Genomic DNA, 19,603 nt, shown 5'->3' with positions numbered 1-19,603 from the left:
AACGGAGTAAGTTTTTTTCTGAATTACAAACCGATATTTGAGGGCTTTTGATATGAACGAGGATATGAATTGATTGATGTAAAAATTTACCTTGATATACCGCCCCAAACGACGAAAACGATGCTTCAATTCGGGTGTTAAAACTTACAATTAACAAAAATCAAGCCGTTTGAAGCATCGTTTCGAGGTAAGTCTTACATAAATCGACTCGTATCCTCGTTCTGATCAAAATCCCTAAAACATCGATTTGTAATTCGAAAAAAAACTTAACTCCGTTAAGCTGTTTTTAACGGCAGACTATTATCGGCGAAAGTGGATCAGTTCGGATTCTTATCGGCAAATAACTGAGTTGGGATTATTATCCATCCTACGCCCGGCTGACGTGCTAGTTTTTGGTTGGGAGGGTGGGAAACATGCTTGTGTCGATCTCACAGGTGTTTCCCCCCTAGCTGGGTTTCGAGAAAATGGGTTTGTGGCGGGGCAAACGGTACTGAAAGCAGAGTCGAAGAAGGTGGAAAAGCACGCGAAAGCTTGTGAGGATAATCAACATGCCTTTGTCCCCCTGGCATTTGACACGTTCGGCTCCTTGGCGCCGGAGGCAATTCTTGTCTAGAGTTCAGTGTGTGGTCCGCAGCAACTTTTCGACCCCTCAGGGGCGAGGTTTTGTTTTTAGTAGATTAGGGTTTTCTATTCAGAAAGAGATGGCGGCGCAGTTTGTTGCTCGTCTACCTGTTATCCTTATGTAATTTGCCCTGATAATTGAAATGAAATATTGGTATTACTTAAAAAAATATCAGTCAAATTAAAAAAGTTGGTATTATTTAAATCCATTTATCTATTTTTTTTAAACACTATAGAAACATGTTTTCTTTAAGGTACATCAATGTATTTTACTAGAAAACGCGGAAGCATCAAAGATTTGGATGAGAGTGTCAAAATTGCTAAAATTAAATGCTGAGGCATCTTGTTGGGGGCCTGCTGGGCCTGTCCTTCACTCTTTTGTCACATGCCAAATTAATCGTGTTAGGTTGTTTTTCAAAATCATCCACTATTGCCATCATGCTGATTTAGGTCCTATATTATTATCTAATCCTAATAGAGGTTACAGTTTCACTTCTTTTGATATATCACTACGTTGATATAGATGATCAGACTAGAACTGTAAACGAGTCCAGTCATATATAACTTATTCTAAGACTAGAAGCACGGGCGGACCTACGTCTTCTTGAGGGTGGGTGGGCACACTCTTGGAAAAAATTAGGATTTTAGGCAAAAAAAAAAAAAAAAAAACCAACCACACCCCTTGAAAATATGATTGAACTCCTCATTTACACCCCTAATAAATAATTTATGAGACTGCCACTGACTACAAGTGTAAACGAGTCGAGCCATATATAATCTATTCTAGATTGGCTCGTTAAAAGCTCAAATCGAGCTGAATTTAAATTAACTCGAGCCCTCATTTAAAAAGTGATATTGAGATTCAGATACCAACTTTAACTAGACTCGTATGTTTAAACAAGTTCAATTTTATTATATGTATAAGTATATTATTTTCATTTTATATTACAAATATATATGATTACATAATAAATGTCAATACATAAAAAATAACGATAAAAATTAACTAAATAATGTGTATTTTGTTGTATATATACACACAACTAACTAAACATGTAACAAACCGCAATTGTTTATACATAAAGGCATAAAGCTTTAAAGTTTATTTTTCTTAATGTTTGTTTCTAACTTATTTGTGTCATTATTGTATAATTACTTTTTCCCTCAAAAAGGAACTTGTATATCTAATTTTGGAGTAAACTATAGCGTGTGAGAGAAGGATGGAGATTATAAATCAAACTAGTAATTGAAATTCCTAGAAGATGGGCATAGATAGTCAAGAAAGAAGCCTTTATTAGAAGGATAATATATATTATTGTTGTCTCTTTTACAATTGTTGTATAGATACATATGATGCATGTGCTTTATTAGTTCTATTGTTATAATTGTATCTTAGAAATGAAGTTAGTAAACGGTCCATGTGTTTTGTACCTCACTATGAATTCAACTAAAATTATTTAAAGAGAAACTAAATTTTAATAATCACAGTCTTAACTTATAGTTCGAAACTAATCTTAACATAGGAAATGTTTATCGGCAATCAAACTTTGAACATATTCTTCTTCAGCGATCCCATAATAACCGAAAGCTAACACAAATTAGTTTTTGCTAACATGGATTGCCACATAAACAGTTCACGTCATCAAAACTTTGATTTAATTGTCACATAAGTAGTACAAGTCATCAAAACTTTGAGTTTTCTATCACATATATACAATTTATGTCAACAAAAACTAATTGGATTAACTTTCAGTTAGTATGTGATCACTGAAAGAAAATATCTTCAAGGTTACGACTGTCTGTAAATATTTTCTGAGTTAGGATTAATCCTAATTAGTAGGTCAAAGTTAAGATTAATTAACAATTCCCTTATTTATAATGAAAAACAATTCGGAAGAAAAAAAAGTTGAATTCGAACCCAATTTATATATACTCTAACTAGGCTATCACCCGCGAACATCGCGGGGTAGAAAAAATTTATATTTGGATTAAAAAAATAATACATAAGTAATACTTATAAACTAATGAGTGGATTTTTTCCTTTAGTAACAAATATTTTTTTTTCGGTTTGAATAATATTCACAATTGGCGTCCATGTGTGTTTAAAGGTTTCAGTTAGAATTATTAACTTTTTACATGGGGTAACGGCATGAGGAAAGTTTGTTCGCTTTGTTATTATTTTAAAATGCTTTTATTGCAGAAAGTTTACAAAAATAAGTTAGAAGTAATGGGTCGTTTAAAATGTTTGGTGAATGTATTTTTTTTGGTTCGCCTTCTATTGAATCAATTTGGGCAATCATGTCTTCGGCTCCAAATGATTATTTTGAAACCTTCTACAGGCAAAATAAAAAGGTATTTTCATAATGGCCCAACTTCCCTTTGACTCACACAAAATATGTTATGCAATTTATGTTGCTTTGTGATAGTTATGTATTAGTGAAATAACTTAACACAATAAATGGAAACAATAAGAAATCGTTTAAAAAATACTATACTCTTATGAATATGTGAAATGTTATTCAAGTAGTGTTTCAATAAAATTATAAGTGACTGAGGTTACTTACTGTTAGTAAACACCAACATATGTAAGGTGATATGATAAAAAATAACTAATAACAACCATTCTAGTAATAACAACAATTCAAGTAATTTTTAGTACACCTATTAGAATGAAAATTCAATTCAGACACATATCATAAATGTGTGAACACTTCTTTGTAAACCACATTAGTTGTTGTGTTGGTAGGTTTGCCATCCTTATCAAGAATTAACATCTTCACACCTTCCCTTGATTTAACTCTTGACAATGCTACATATAGCTGGCCATGTGTAAAAACGGGCTCTTTTAAAAACAATCCAACCTTAGATAAAGATTGGCCTTGACTCTTGTTGATCGTCATAGCAAAGCACACAGCAACAGGAAACTGTCGTCTTTGAAAAGCAAAAGGAATTTTTTTGTCGGAGGGAATCATGCTAATTCTTGGTATGAATGTTCTGGTTCCGACATTAGCACCTGATATAATTTCAGCTTCTATGACCCTCTTTCCAAGAAATGTAACCTGTAACCTTGTACCATTACACAAACCATTTTGCTGATCAATGTTCCTAAGAAGCATAATTGGAACTCCAAGTTTTAAAACCAAACGATGATTAGGTAAACCAGATATCTTTAAACCATTAAGGACATCAGGTGAATACAACTCTTGTTGGAATGAATCGATACCTTTCTCCGTCGCACATATACTATCAGAACTCAGGTACTCTGTTGGTTCACCAGGAAACAATTCTAGTAGTCGATCATTTATTTCATGTACGACCTCGTTTTTTGGTGTCAGAATCGCCCTTTCAGAAAAATAATCTCGATCCTTATATCTTTCAAGAACAGATGGATATACAAATTGAATTAAACTTTCGATGGGATCCAAAGAATCTGTGATTAACAAATCAGATGGTATTTCTACAGTTGCTACACCATCATTGTCCCCTCCAACTTTACCCTCGCCTATATCAAGAAGCCATTGGGCAAATCTCTTTGTCGACTCGATTGTAGATGGTAAAACACCAACAGTCAATCTCATGTTTTTGGTCAAAGTAAGTAACTTGCAATGGGGCCAGATATAGGAAGAACTCAATGAAGCGTTAACAATTTCTTGCCTACTTCCGTTTGGAATAACAGGAAGAATTTGTCTAAAATCACCACCAAAAACGATAACCTTACCTCCAAACAAAACATCCGACTGACAATTGCTTTTATCGACAAAAATATCTTTTAATGTTCTATCTAAAGCTTCAAACGCATGTCTATGTACCATGGGTGCTTCGTCCCATATAATCAACCTAGTTTGTTTAAGCAGATAAGCTACATCACCATCGGGCCTTATGTGACACATAGAACTCTCATCTAAATTAATGGGGATGTGAAATCTAGAATGAGCCGTTCTACCTCTTGACATTAGAAGTGAAGCAATACCACTTGAAGCCACATTTAAAACAATCTGCTCCCTCGACCTAACGGTTAAGGCTAACGTCTTCCACAAAAACGTCTTCCCGGTTCCTCCATATCCGTAAACAAAAAATACACCTCCTTTCTCGCCTTCAACGGCTGTCATTATCTGATTATAAACATATAGTTGTTCGTCAGTCAATGAAGATTTTAGACTATCCAACTCACTCTGTACCTCAGGAACACTAAAAGACAGTTCTTCGTCAACCAGACGATTGTTTCCAACTGCAAACGAATCGTAATCAGGATAAGGAATTGTTGGCCATCGTGTCAAAGAGGACCCATTTCGAATGAGGTACTTCTCAATCTCCACCAATGTCTTGTTCTTCAATCTGTCATCTGACATTACAAGATCTGTACAGCAAAAAGTAAAGCCATTTAAAATATGTGGGAAAAACTAACTATGAATAGTATTATGCTTAATAAATCAAAAACAAACCTTTGTTCTTTGTTTCTTTTCTCGTTTTATATAAAATGTCATCCCCAAGTATTTCCATGTTTGTTCGAAAACAAATTCAGGTCTTGATAATGTGTTTGACAACAGCAAAGTGACAAACAATGCACGAATATACCGACCATCTCCCGTAAAACTGGCTTCTTTAATAGCTTCGATGTATTCCATGTCATCGTCTAACAAACCCATTGCATAACATGCATCCCTGAAGGTTGGAAACAATTGGCCATCAACAGTTCTAATTTCTTCAAAGGATCTTGGTCCTTTGACTTTGTTTAAAAGAATTCTAAGAAAATATGGTTCACCCAAAGCAGGGGAAACAGAATGAATGCGTCCAATCTGTAATAATTTTTTTTTACGTTCTGCCCAATTTCTATCCTTTAGTTTCCAACAGAATTTTGTAGGAAACTCAACATATGTAAGCTTCCGTGCTTCCTCATTATTTATGTTCATCTCCATCCACTTTAAAAAAATTGATGAAGAGACTGATGGCTTGTCCAACACTTCTTCAATATCATCTTCGGCACCAAAAACAACATTTTGTTGACCTTCCATATGAAAAGGAAGCCTCATAACTGGAGGAAACCTATAGTGAACTTCATTTGCAAATATTCTCCAAGAAGCTTCACAAGCGGAAACGTACCTACAATCATAATAAGCTTTTATCTCATCCTTTGATGTTTTTTCGTTTTCTGTACCGTCTCCATTTGACACCACAAGCGATGCTTTGTCTGGACCTTTATTAATGTATTTAAACAAATATTTGATAGAACCCGCTTGATTGCACCATTCTACATTAATGTGAGCTTGGTATCTTTTCAAAAGAAGCGGATTATATGGAACGACACTTCTGTTGTCCAATTGAACTTTGGACTTGATAATGGTGTTTCCATTATCTCTTCTTCTGTATACAGGGAAACCTTCAGCATCGGTAATTGTTTCATTAATGAATTTTTTTGGAAATTTTTTTGAACATCTATTATCAACCATACAAGGACACTTGGGATTTGCATTTCCACATGGGCCATGAATCATAAACTCGGATACAAGAGCATAAAGAGCGGGATCTTGAATCTTATTTGGTATCTCAGCAGATATGAATTTGTCTATGTGATCAACGGAGAGAAGCTTGGATTCAGGTTTCAAAAAAATACAAATGTGAGCATGTGGCAACCCACGTTTTTGAAATTCAACAGTATAAACCGCTACAAAAAAAAAATTAATAGTATTAGAGTAAGTGTAACAATTTAATACTAAAAATAATAATAATATAATAATAATAATAGTAATAATAATAATAATAATAATAATAATAATAATAATAATAATAACATTTACATTGTATTTATACCTGCACTTAGTGCTCCAAGCACTTTCTTGTCTTTCAAATCCTTTATAATTGAATCCAGTTTCATCTTAAACAAACGACACATAATATCTGGTCTGTCCTCTTGCTTAATAGAAGTATTTCGAAGGTATCGGATAATCTCTGGCCACTTAGGATTACATGTCACCGTAATGAAAAAATCAGGATACCCGAACCATTTGCAAATAGCCATAGCATCTAGATAATTTTGCTGCATATATCGAGATCCTCCAGTAAAAGATGATGGTAGTACTAACCGTACCCCAGTGTTAGATAGATCCTCTTTTCCTTCATTCTTAAATTTCTGAAGATTTGTGTATGATTCAGACCTAAGATGTTTTTGTTGAAAACGGATATAATTAAGTCTTTCACTCTCGATCATGGTATATGCATCAACCAAAAATTGCTGGAACAATCTGCGGGCATTTAATATTACCGAAAATGAAGTTGATCGATCTTGGATTCTATAAGCAAAGAATTCTCTCATTGTACACTTGGGACTAATTTTCTTTAAAGTACTTATACCATCCCTATGAGGAATGTCTATTCTATATCCGTCATCACCATTGGGAAAAAGAATTGGATACTGAAGTGCAAGATATGATGGATGAAGTTCACTTATTCGTTGAAGACCTTCAGTGTGAGACTCAACAACAATATCACGATGGTCAACTATTTCTTGGATACCACCAACAATCAATGCAGCAACTTCAGAAGATGAAGGCAAGTTGTAAGTACGACCATCAAGATCTCTTTTGTAAATGATACGAAGTTTGAAGTTCTCATTAGGATTATCAGTGAAGTGGTTTCGTGCTATTCTGTAACTTTTAACCAACTGATTATTATTATCCAGGAAGTCTTTTAAAAACTTTATGAGATGAAGATCTATTTGCTTTAAATGCAAGTCGGACTTATTTGTGGAGTCACTGTGAATTAAGAAAGACGTGTTAACTAAATTTAGCACATAACATAACATCTGTGTATTGGTAAATAAAAAAAAATAAAAAAAACAATAGTTTGTATGAAATACCTGAACAACTTATTTCTATTTGAAACTTCATTCTCAGTGTCATAAATATAAAGCTGGGAGAACTTTGGCTGTTTTCCAGGTGCAGGTACCAAACCACCTAATGTATGAAAATTCTGTCCACTTATACGGAATACATAAGGTGCCCTCCCACTATTGATGCTTGAATCTACTTTTCCACCCATGGATGTGAATGCGAACATAGAATTATATCGACGGATATTCTTTAGAAAATACTTGCTGTTTTCATTAGAATTTGCAAATAGATCCTTGTATATTGAAGAAGGCTCTTTCAAATCCGGAAGCTCCACTTTTCCATAACCACAACATAAGCTATAGGTTAACTTACCCAATGTAATTCTCCCTTTACCACCTTCGTCAGTCCATAACAATGAATCACACATCTCACATTTAAGGCTTTGATTACCGTGATCCAAATATTCTAACATAAAACAAATTGATCACTGAGTAATGAATAAATTAACGAATACAGTATAAGTAACTAATAAAAAAATAACAAATACTCAGAATTAGTATAACCTGTTGATACACCCTTACAAGGGTCTTGGATGGGTGCAAACACTACATTCTCATCATCAGACGTAAGATCTAACATTGGAATAGGATCAATACGGCGTTTCTTAGGTAAAAGCTTTTGTTTACCGGAATTCAACTTTGTTAACGTTGAAGAAGATTGACCAATGGAGTTACTGCTTTGTGTAACAATGTTTGACTCAATAGAAAACCGAGTACTTGTAGAAGTGGTAAATTCGTTATTCAAAGGAAGACCACCTACTGAATAAAAATACAGTAGCTACTGAGATATATTTAGCAATACATAAAGTCTAAAAATTTGTAGACTATAATGCGAAATAAAAGTTGATGAGATAACATACTTGTCGTGATGGTACTTGATGATGCTGATGTGTTTACATATTTCAAGTTCCGCACGGTGTGAAAATTATTAGATGATGAAGAAATATTTGAATTATAATTCTCTTTGTCGATGACCTGAGACCGATTATTGACTTTTGAGCGTCCTCTACTAACAGGACCAGTAGTTTGTTTCTTTGAATTCGAACGTTTGCTATCAAGATAGAGCTTCCGCATTTTTCTTCTTTCTTTAGCAAGTAATCCTGAAATATTCAATTTAATAAAACTCTATAGATTAGATCGTATTCGTGTAAGAAACTAATATAACAACGTAAGAAGTGTAGTGACTGAGATAACATATATTAAGTTAGTTTAAGATATGACATACCATTTGAGTTATAACTAATCGAAACTGAATCATTTGTACCTAATAAATTATGTATATACAAAATCAATAAGCACAACATATGATATGAAACCGTTAAATAACTGAACAAAATGAAATATATAACATACCAATAACTGTTTGAGGTGTATGAGCGAATGATATACCTAGATTAGTGGTTAAAAGTTGTCCACAAAATATAAATATATTTATATTGTACAATAAATGAATTTATAATGATCCAACAATCAATAAAAACTTGTAATATAACAATTTTACCATTGGAAATATTGGACAACGGTGTTCTTGGAAGCGTACCTAAACACATAGTTTTTAACGTGTGATTATATATAGAGATTACTAATATCAAATGGAATACATGTAATTGTAATTGTTAACAAAATCAATTGTACTAAAATAACTTACTGTTAGATGATTCCCCGACTAAAGTATTATCAATCAACGGTGTATTTTTAAATCTTCTCTTACTTGCCATTTGCTGTATTCATAAGTCAAAGCAGACAACATACGTTAAATTGATAATAAAAGGATATAAAGGAATAACAAAATCAAAATATAATAAAGTGTTAATTAGGTCGGTTAGGCAATTGTTAAAAGCCCTAAAATGATGCATAACCAATTCGTATGAAGTATGACTACATTTTTTACTTCACGTTTGTAACTTGAAAACAGTTGCTGATATAAGAAATGTGGATGGAACCTAATAAAATTGACAATAAGAAGTTAATAGGTGACTCAATTGGTTTAGTGTGATGCAATAAGGTGATGCTTAATCTGTAATATGAGTAAATCTGCATATGTACAGGTTATTAGTACTTACGTAACCGTGTATTTTGAGAATATGGAATGACTGGATGATATAAGGTGATGATCAGGAATCTGTATTGCATTCAACTTAAAAAAACAATTTTACAAGCATCGGATATTATAATTTAACAATGTTTAAAACTTGAACATATAACATAATAAGAGTTTTTAAGATACCTGAGAAATGAGGTTATGTAGAATCGTTGGTATGACGACGAATAAAAGAAAAAGGATAGCTAAAGACGAAAAAAAGATACTGTTAGATGCTTTGACAAGGAATTCAAGTAAGTGGTTGATGAATAACAAAAATGATAACTACTTTTATTCAAACAATGAACTTATTTATATAACGTATGTAGGATAACTAATAATTACATTCATAATATATAAGGAAGTAAATTAAACTAATTAATATTAAAAATTTCGTTACGTTAAAAAAAATACGTGGTCTTTAATTAGAATATTGTAATTAAAAGAATTATTAATTACTTGTATTTACAATTAGTATAAAATAATACACGCCTAATTTAAATAAGGTTTTAAATTCTTTCCATATAGTGGTCTTTTATCTATATATAACTCATATGATAGGTTGACTAAATATTGTAGAAACAAAAAATTCGATTGCTTTTCCAGTTTTGAAGTTATTTAATATATTTTTAATATTAATAAAATAACCCGAAAATGTATGTAAAATTTATAGTTCATCCATTTTACAAAATTAAGTTCACATAATATGTAAATTAATTTGACTAATAAGTTTGTTTGTTTTTTTGTTATAATTGAAAAAAGGGGTGTATTTAAGTATGTTGGGCTATGATTGATTATGTATAAGTGTTATATATGCAAAAATAGTCTTTTCATAATGGCCAAAGTAAGTTTTCCCGTACACCTTTTTTTGATGTATTATTTGTTACTTACCAATAAAAAATTAGAACATATATGAAATATAACACCGCTATAAGAAATCAGTCACATTGAATTAATATAATGAAAACATAAAACACCGAACATTTTGCAAACATAAAAAACCAAAAATCCAATACGATATTATCCATAAATATAAAAAACAGATATTTATTGAAAAACCCAGAAGACAATTCGACACAAAATACAGCCCCCTCGTATTATCAGATGAGAAACGGATCAGGATGGATGCCTTCTTCAAGAAGCTTTTCCTGTTACAAATTTCGAAAATAGTTTGACAATCACTACAAGGAGTGTTAAATATAAATATAGCAAATTAAATTTCTTTCCATTTATTATATGGAAAAAAAATATATTACCAATCTATTATTCACGCGGCTGCAATGCTTCATCAGAAATTCAAAACTTGTTAGTGCTTCATACCAATCTTTACACACACTTCTGAACCGAACAACTGATTTGAGTGGGAGCCTAAAAAAAATTTCCATTACCAACAATTCAAATGGCATATTCTCCATGATACAAGCAAACCTAGGAAAAAAAACACACATATAATAACCAACTAAAGTACTTCGTTATCATAAAAGAAAAGAGAGTAGGTATTACAAAAGATATTTCGATAGTACCTTATAGAAGAAAGAGAAAAAAACTATAGAAGTTGATATGTATTGAATGAAAACATTGTTGTTAATTTATATGAAAAAAAAAATTATAAATGGAATGTATATATATATCATTCATTACAAGATTTTGTCATACGTGAGATTATATAATTGGGATAGATATATGCTAGGAATATGTGGGATGAGAAATTAATTATTATGTTTATTATAATTCTTTAATATGTTAATATTATGTTTGAAAAATATTGCAAACTTATCTTCGAATTTGTCATAATTGTTGAGAGAAGGATTAGTTTGCTCATAATTATTATCATCAATCAATAAACTAATTTACCGAATTTTAAAACTTTCCAAAAATGAGAACAATAATTTAAGAATTATTAAAAACTTGGAAGGTGTATTTGCATATACTTAATTTAGGAAAATAATGGAAAACCTATATTATATCATAAAAGTTTATAAATATGTATTAACTATGTGTATTAACATTAATTTTAAATGAACACCAAAACTTCGTATTTTAATTAAGTGTCTAAATAGAACTTTAAAAAAGGCCATAAAATATAGAGCAACCTAAATTTAACCGGGATTCAATGTAGACTTTAGAAAATTTAGGATGTGTTATAAGTTTATAACATTAATTGTTGTCTAATAGATAATTAATTAGAATCTTCCTATAGTAACAATATCATAGTAAGTTTGACAACCTACCAAGCGTCCAAACAGTTATCATTCATAACATCATGACGCAAACATTCCAAATCCGTAAAGTTAAAAGATTTAGAAAACATGATTGAGGAAGTTGGAAAGGGAAAATACTAAAACATGTACATAACATGCAAAAATAAGTGTCTGAACATGTCGTTAGTGAATCTAAAGTATCATACCAACAAAAACGGCTAATGTACTAATAAGTAAACACAAAAGGATAAGAATACTGTTTTTAACACCCAACACATCCGATCAAGCACCACCACGTCAACGGTAAATCAAGATACCTTTACTTTTTACGTATACCATATGAAATTCGGAACCTTTGACTAACTGTTTGTCTCGAACAAAGTTCTTCATACCAGTCACGTTATAGCGCGGATATCCTTCAGAGTGCTCGACACCAATTGACACGTCCCAAGTAAAACCGGCAGAGTCCTTAATAATCAAATCCCTCTTACGATCCAAACCGTGCAACTGTGCCCACTTCTTTTTTAGTCGCTAGGAATAAAAATAAAATAATTAAATATTTATATTGGTTATTAAATTGGTCATCGATTTATAATGAATACAAAACAACACATGCAATTGCAGAAGTAATATGTAAATTTCAAAAACTTACATAATGATTGTCAACGCGAAATACAACCGGTACTTCATCGTCCGTACTCTCTTCAACACCAACTACCGGAATGGGATTAGGCAAGTCATCATCAGAAATATCAATCACCTCATTTGTAGGTTCTTCTTTGACAACACAAAGTTCTGGTGGTAGAGTTAGTAGGGTGGGTTTGCAACAGAAAACACTAATCTCAAATGTATGCAAATCAACCATTTCAAAAACGACCAAATGATGATCAGTAATAGACATCTCCTTCTTGATTCGATTCCAACCAGTTGTAATATAGATATCATTGTGATGCGGGCCCAAGCGTAGAAGAGCGGGCCATCCGGTACTTGGAGGCCCAAGATCGCGTCACAAAAGGGGCTTCGCTGAAATGGCTCTAACTTGGGCTACGGAGGTCCGTTTGGGGCGTGTGACCAGTCAAAACGAACGGGAGAACGAGCTCTATCTTGCTGCAAACTGCCTATGGCGGTTTGGGTCATCGTCCGGGCCGAAAAAACGCTTATTTCTATTAGTTTTTTCCATTTTTATGTTTTTTCAAGTATTTTGGGCATTTTGTTTTTGGGCTTGTGTTTGGCCCGTTGTCTTTTTTAGGCCCGTTTCGAATTTCTGTCATTATTTATATGTCCCTTTAGTGAATGAAACAATCAGAATTGAATTTTGAGAAAAACAGTTTTCACTTCAAATTCCGAGCCCTTTGGGTTGAATTTTGGGGTTGGGGAAGAACGACACGGGCATTCACAGAATCAACGTGTTTGATCTTCATTATCGTACTACTCACTACATCACATTGTCAAAAATATCCATACGAACGAACCATTTCCGATTACAAGAGGAACGTACCACAACAGGATAATATGGACAAGTTGAAAGCATCTTGTGATCAACAAACAACCTACTCACATACTACACGTGATATGCAAACATATATAAGTTCAAACGTTCAAAACAATTATTCACTTCAAAATTTTAAACACATAGAATTTAAAATGGGATACGTACCATGCAGTTATCACGGTCCCAAGGATTTCCAGGTTGGTAGTAGAAATACTCTCCCGGCGCAAGATTTATGTCTTGATAAAAGTAGATGAGACGAAACGAAGATAAAGCTTCTTCATATTGGAAAACCACCCAGGCAGATGACGGTAACTTCAAAGACGTGACCATATCAAGCCACCCGTTATACAGAAAGTAGTCGCCTGCAATCTTAATAATTTTTACTTTGAATATCATCCCATCGACAGTGCGGATGACAGCATTCTTAGATGGGTAGTTGAATTGTTTAATCCAGTCGGCATATAATGCCGGAAGTTTCTATAAAGAAACACAGTATGTAATGTTAATGTTAATTATAACATGAATAATCAATGACCATTAATTAAAAATTGAATTATGTTGGTCCAAAATTTTATAAGATTAAAACTAACCAACGATTTTCTGTCCTTGTTATGGACACGAGCAGCAAATCCATAAACCATTCCAGCTTCCTACGTATGCGTTCAACATGACACCATTACTTTAATATTTATACAAGTATAAAAGATAATAGTAAAATTGTAATACTTGAAAAAGGATGTTAAAAAATATAAAAAGAAAAATTATAAATAAAAAATGTATCTATATAATCATGAAATCTACCCATTAACAGTTAATCTAATCACAACAAAATCCATTAATAAAAAGACGAAATCTTCAAAATAAGTTAATGTCTAACCGAATACTTTCGATAATTGTACCGTAACAATATAAACAACTTTATAAAAGTACAAAATTGCAAACATAGATTACTAAACTACAGTCCAAACGATTTCGAATGTTGTTTTTATTTCCGGTTAAATCAGAGACAAATTTAACATCAACAAACACTTAGTAGCTAAGATTATACATACTTAAAATGTTATACCAAAAACTCGTATAACATTCAAGAGATTGATTACTACCATAAAGAACAAAGATTTTCGAGTAAAAAGGATGAAAAAAATACACAAAGCGGGTATGAAATCAAACATTTAACCAGAATTAAAAGATGAACACAAAAAAACGATCCAGATATGCGATTGAATCTAAGGTAACATAATCGCAGATGGAAACCTAACTATGAATGTATGATATTACCGATGAAGATTTTGAGATATTTTTGATGAACTTGTTGAAGATGAAAGTATGCCTTGGTTCTTGTGTTGAGAGATTTAGAAAAGGTGAGATATTGTGGTTATTATTACTAAAATATCTATTTATAATAGTCCGGTTAACAAAATGGTTGGGCGGGTCGGGTATTAGTCCTCTGTCTCGCGGATACATGTTTAAGGTTTGTAAGTTTTAATTAAAAAATATATAATGTATTGAAAGTGATTAATATGTGTATCCATGTACATTAGATATTTTAAATTTGAAAATGCAAACTTATACAATATGCAATTTATATTTCTATCTATATAAATGTAATGTATTTAAAGTGAGTACGGGAGTTTTTTGAGAGTTAGGTTCATTCATTTGGATGTAGTGCTTTCCTTTATGTAGGGATAACCACATGGACCACTAAAGTCACCCCACTTTGGTTAGTCAAAAAGAAACTTTTGGACCAATTTGGGTATTGGGCGTTTTGTTTCAAAAGCTATTAGGATTGTTTTTCAAAATTATTAAAGTTTAACGCCCCATGTAATGGGGTTGGCGGCTTTTTAAGGCGTTATTTTGCAATGTTTTTTTAAAAATTTCGCCCCACAACGGATTGTCTTATATATAACTTTATTAACTCGGGAGAGGGGTAATTTTCCAGTGACAGTTATCAACTTGAAATAGAAAATTAGTTTATAATAATTGTATAAGGTGATAAAAATATTCTTCTCAAAATGGGGCAACATCTTTGTGACTGCATGAACAAATTGTAAGCTTTTAATAATATGTCAAATGGTATCCAAATAGTGATTCTTAAAAAGTGTCATTTAATCATCAAATTTTTAACTAATTGAGGTTAATCAACGTTAATCAATTCGAAAACATAAATATAACTTGGAACATCGAGGAGAGGGAAAATTATATTTGAATTACAAATACATATAGCAAATTAGTAAACTAATTAGTGTCTTCTCTCCCTTCCTAACAAAATCTTGTATTCGGTTTAAGTCAAATTAAAATTTGGCATCCATGAGTGTTTAAAGTTTGTTATGTAATTATTAACTTTTATGTTACGCGTTCAATATAATTATTATAATGTTTGGAGATTAATGTTTAACGATAATTGTGGTGTTAGAAAATAATATCTATATTTTGTAAAAATAAATTAAATAGAGATTATACTTCAGGAAGTTTTGTTTTTTTATTTTTTTTTATTCTTTCAGATTCACTTAAGGTAATTAATTATTTAAAGAAGGAATATCACCACAATGTATGCAAAAATATGTAATTTAATAAACCAAAATTTTGGACAAAAATAAACATTAAAAGCAATACACATAATTCTATTAATATTAAGGTAACCAAAATATAAAACACAAGACACTTAAAACAAATAACATAATTCGATAAACAAAACAGAAAATACTTTCAATTTAAATCCATTTTCCTAACGGAAAGGCGAAACGATTGTCTCCATATATAATGCGCCTTTAGGTCCGTTAAAGCTGTCAACGTGTTGAATGTAGTTCAAAGATTCGTTGGACATTTGAACTTCAACTGTATCTCCCCAAATACTTGTTACCAACCACTTATTCTCTTGAATTATATTCGTCCTTTGGTGAGGCTCCAACTGTTGAACTTTGCGAGCATTGCTGAAAGTAAAAACCGTTATCCAATCATCATCTTCGTATTTCACCAATTCTGCAATTACCTCATCAGAATATCGCACAAGAATGCCATGTAGCTTGTTCGAAATTGTTATAAAATGCACTTGGCAAGGATTCGCTTGAATACGTTCGGGAAAACGAAGAATACTGAAGGATTCAGATACAACATCAAATGCAACAATATTACATTCACCAGGAGGAATCCAGTAATTAGAAGCAGTGAAATAAATTGTTTTGCCTGAATAAATTCCAGTCGACCATGAATAAAAGTTTGAACCTAACAGACATCCTTTGATGAAACTCAGATTTCTCCATGAATCATTATATCGTGAGTATACACGAGCAGTAACTGCACCTGCGAAACAGTTAATATGAAGAACCTTGAGATCGTTGTTCTCGTCAAAGTACATCCCACCCGTATCGTCATGTCGACCAAAATAACGACTAAAATAGTCGTCCGATATCAACTTAAAACGCCGAGTTGTTGGATTCCAAAGGACGAGCTGATTCGCATCAGTCCGCCTAATGCAAACTAACATCAGTCCGTTAAACGAAGCTATAATTATTAGTCTTGATGGCTGGACATCGTATGGAAAATTGATGACCTTTCTGGTATCGACCTCCAAGTTGCCAGATACTATGTCGTCAACGACAATGGTATGTTCATCCAAAGACAGCAGCTTCTTTTGTAGTAACTTTGAAAGTCGTCGTGTATGTATTAAAGCAAACTTTGGTGTAGATAACTCATAACACCATTGTTTGCAAACACACTTGAATTGAGAAACTACCTTTGAAGGTAGTCTAGATAAGATTTCTTCAAACAACATGTCATCTCCAATACGATCCATTATCCTTAATACGCTGAAAACAAAAAAAATTTAAAAATTGAACAAAGAACGATCGCATATAAACTTGTTGTATAAACACTTCATAAGTATCATTTGAATAGCAAATATTTTGTAATAGTAAAATTTCATACAATAACCATAGTAGAACAACTTTAACACTGCCAACAGGATTTTAAAAAAATATTAAAAAAAATAAGACAATAAAAGAATAGATACATTTTATATAAAATTGACAAATCTAACCATCAAAAGTAAACCTAATCAAAACATAGTCCATTAAAAACAAACGAAATCTTCAAATAAGTTTATGTCAAACCAAATACTTTCGATCACTATACCTTAACTATATAAACAAAAATCCATTGTATACGAATGAAGACATTTCTTATTATCATCCAGACCAAACAATCTCGAAAATTGTTTTGGTTTCCGGTTTACTCAGAGATAAAACATCAACAAAAACATACTATCCAAGAATATGATTCGAGATAACCTTATACCAAATAATTGTATACGATTGAAGACATAGATTATTAACATAAAGAACAAATAACTGCCAGTAAAAAAGATGAAAAAACACACCAATCGGAGATGTAATCAATCATTTAACCAGAAATAATACATGAAGACAAAGAAAAGATTCATGTATATAGATTGCATGTATAGATACATAATCGGACATGGAAAGTTTTACATTTAAAGTAAATAAGATGAAAATAATACACAAACACCAGTTTAGGTATGAAAAATACATGAAATTACCGATGAAGATTTAGAGGTTTTTTGATGAACTTGTTGAAGATGAAAGGTTTCCTTGGTACTCGTGATGAAGGAATAGAAATAACTGGTATATTGTGTGAGAGATAGTATTAAAATATCCCCAATATATAGTGTTGATACACATGTATTTTTGGTGGGTTTTATTGCATATATGGTAGAATATGTTATAAATTTGTAAGATCAAGTTTTAAACTATATAATGTACTGAAATTGACTAATAATACGACTGTACAAGAAATATATTAACTTTGAAAATACAAACTTATTCAATATATCAGTTATATATGTAACTATATATATAATGTATTTTAAGTGAATATGGGAGATCTTTAAGAGTTAGGTTCATTCATTTCGCTGTAGTACCATCTTTTTTGTAGGGATAACCAATGTGAAGACCCTTATGGTGATGCCATCTCATTATCGAAGGCCACTATAACATGACACATCATACCATATTTAGCATGTGTATTACATATAACTTTCTTAACTTGGGATACGGGGTCAGTTTATAGTGAGAATTATCGAGTTGAAATACATACTTAGTTTATCATAATTATATTAGGTGTTAAAAATAGTATTCTCATAATGGTGAAACTTCGTTGTGACTCACACGAAATTGATTATGCATCAGTTCTTATTTTAGGATAAGTATGTATTAATAAAATAATTTTAGACAACAACTATAAACATAATAAAATTGGTTAACACAAATTCTATACTTTTATGAATATGTGAAATGGTATCGAAGTAGAGATTCTTAAAAAGTCTCATTGAAAAAACAACATTTTAACTGATTGAGGTTAATGAAGGTTAATCAACTCAAAAGTATGAATATAACGTGATATTCAAAACACCTTTTCCGGTACATTTACTACCAAAAAGCAACTACAAATAAAGCATAAGATATTACCAAATGCCAATATAAAAAACCTTAAATAGTTCCAACAAATTGTCAAAATGAAATCCATAAAAACATCAATAGCATATAATGCCTTATTCCAACACATAAGTCTTAAAAATATGTAAAATGGAAATTCAAATTAAGACCATGGGCAGATTCCTTCATTTCTCTAATTTAGGAGTGATGAGGTCAAACTTGATAGCATCTTTTATTTCAACATCACCCGGAATGTTCGGACGTTTACTTGAAGAACTGTCAACAGCATCAACATCATAAACTTCTTGAAGGTTACGTTTGACGTTTTCCAACTTTGACTGACCATGATCGGCAACATCAACATGTTCTGGTGTAACATTGTCACCAATTACAGATTGTGATTCCTGCAGAATAAATAAAATAATAACATTCAAAATTAATTTCTATGGTTATTAATGTATTAAGTTAAGTGACACTGTGCAAAATTTAAATGTTACCTTGGATATGAATTTTACATTACTGACCGAATCAGACAGTGATTGAACATTTGACTCAGACTGATCAACCTACTCAAAAAAACATATAGATAAAAAAAATTGTATATTTAGAAAAACGGTGATTGTATCACCCGCGGGGAGCGTGCTAGGTGGAAAAAAAAGATGTTTATAATAGAGATATTTCTTGGGTACTACTAATATACCTCATTAATTTTCCATTTTTTCTCTAGCGCTGAGAGTATGTCATCGTCAGAAGATAACATAGAAATACCATAGTTTTCCGACTGGTTGGCAATGTTATAACTGGAAACTTTGATTTGAAAAGCAAACTTTCTGTTGATCAGCGTATCAAACTCATCTGGAATTGCTTGAAAGC

The 19,603-nt window shown here is 31.9% G+C and overlaps 3 protein-coding genes across 3 annotated transcripts; all 3 read right to left on the bottom strand.

The window, feature by feature from the left end:
• Positions 1-3,314: 3,314 nt before the first annotated feature.
• On the bottom strand, positions 3,315-4,970 carry LOC110876946 (ATP-dependent DNA helicase pif1-like). Its single transcript, XM_022125102.1, has one exon. It carries the CDS (start codon positions 4,968-4,970, stop codon positions 3,315-3,317), a length of 1,656 nt encoding a protein of 551 aa, XP_021980794.1.
• Positions 4,970-9,225, bottom strand: LOC110876947. The gene is made up of 7 exons (XM_035977162.1): positions 9,156-9,225; positions 8,368-8,607; positions 8,012-8,263; positions 7,475-7,913; positions 6,430-7,370; positions 5,064-6,283; positions 4,970-4,978 (listed from the first exon to the last, which is right to left on the bottom strand). The coding sequence occupies exons 1-7, from the start codon at positions 9,223-9,225 to the stop codon at positions 4,970-4,972; spliced, it is 3,171 nt and encodes a 1,056-aa protein (XP_035833055.1).
• A 2,785-nt stretch (positions 9,226-12,010) lies between these two features.
• On the bottom strand, positions 12,011-12,716 carry LOC110880096. The gene is made up of 2 exons (XM_022128660.2): positions 12,441-12,716; positions 12,011-12,319 (listed from the first exon to the last, which is right to left on the bottom strand). The coding sequence occupies exons 1-2, from the start codon at positions 12,687-12,689 to the stop codon at positions 12,086-12,088; spliced, it is 483 nt and encodes a 160-aa protein (XP_021984352.1). The 5' UTR covers positions 12,690-12,716; the 3' UTR covers positions 12,011-12,085.
• Positions 12,717-19,603: the final 6,887 nt, after the last annotated feature.

Source organism: Helianthus annuus, chromosome 9, assembly GCF_002127325.2.
Source record: "Helianthus annuus cultivar XRQ/B chromosome 9, HanXRQr2.0-SUNRISE, whole genome shotgun sequence".
Taxonomy (NCBI): Eukaryota; Viridiplantae; Streptophyta; class Magnoliopsida; order Asterales; family Asteraceae; genus Helianthus; species Helianthus annuus.
This window is presented reverse-complemented; position numbering and strand designations above follow the sequence as displayed.

Bases quoted from the DNA above. Each gene is read 5' to 3' on its own strand.
- LOC110880096 (XM_022128660.2), bottom strand. From the start codon at position 12,689: ATGTCTATTACTGATCATCATTTGGTCGTTTTTGAAATGGTTGATTTG. The intron at 12,320-12,440 runs GTAAGTTTTTGA...TTTTATTCCTAG, and splicing joins TTCGCGTTGACAATCATTAT to CGACTAAAAAAGAAGTGGGC.
- LOC110876947 (XM_035977162.1), bottom strand. From the start codon at position 9,225: ATGGCAAGTAAGAGAAGATTTAAAAATACACCGTTGATTGATAATACT. The intron at 8,608-9,155 runs GTAAGTTATTTT...TGAATATTTCAG, and splicing joins AGTCGGGGAATCATCTAACA to GATTACTTGCTAAAGAAAGA. The intron at 7,371-7,474 runs GTATTTCATACA...CTTAATTCACAG, and splicing joins AATAGAAATAAGTTGTTCAG to TGACTCCACAAATAAGTCCG.
- LOC110876946 (XM_022125102.1), bottom strand. From the start codon at position 4,970: ATGTCAGATGACAGATTGAAGAACAAGACATTGGTGGAGATTGAGAAG.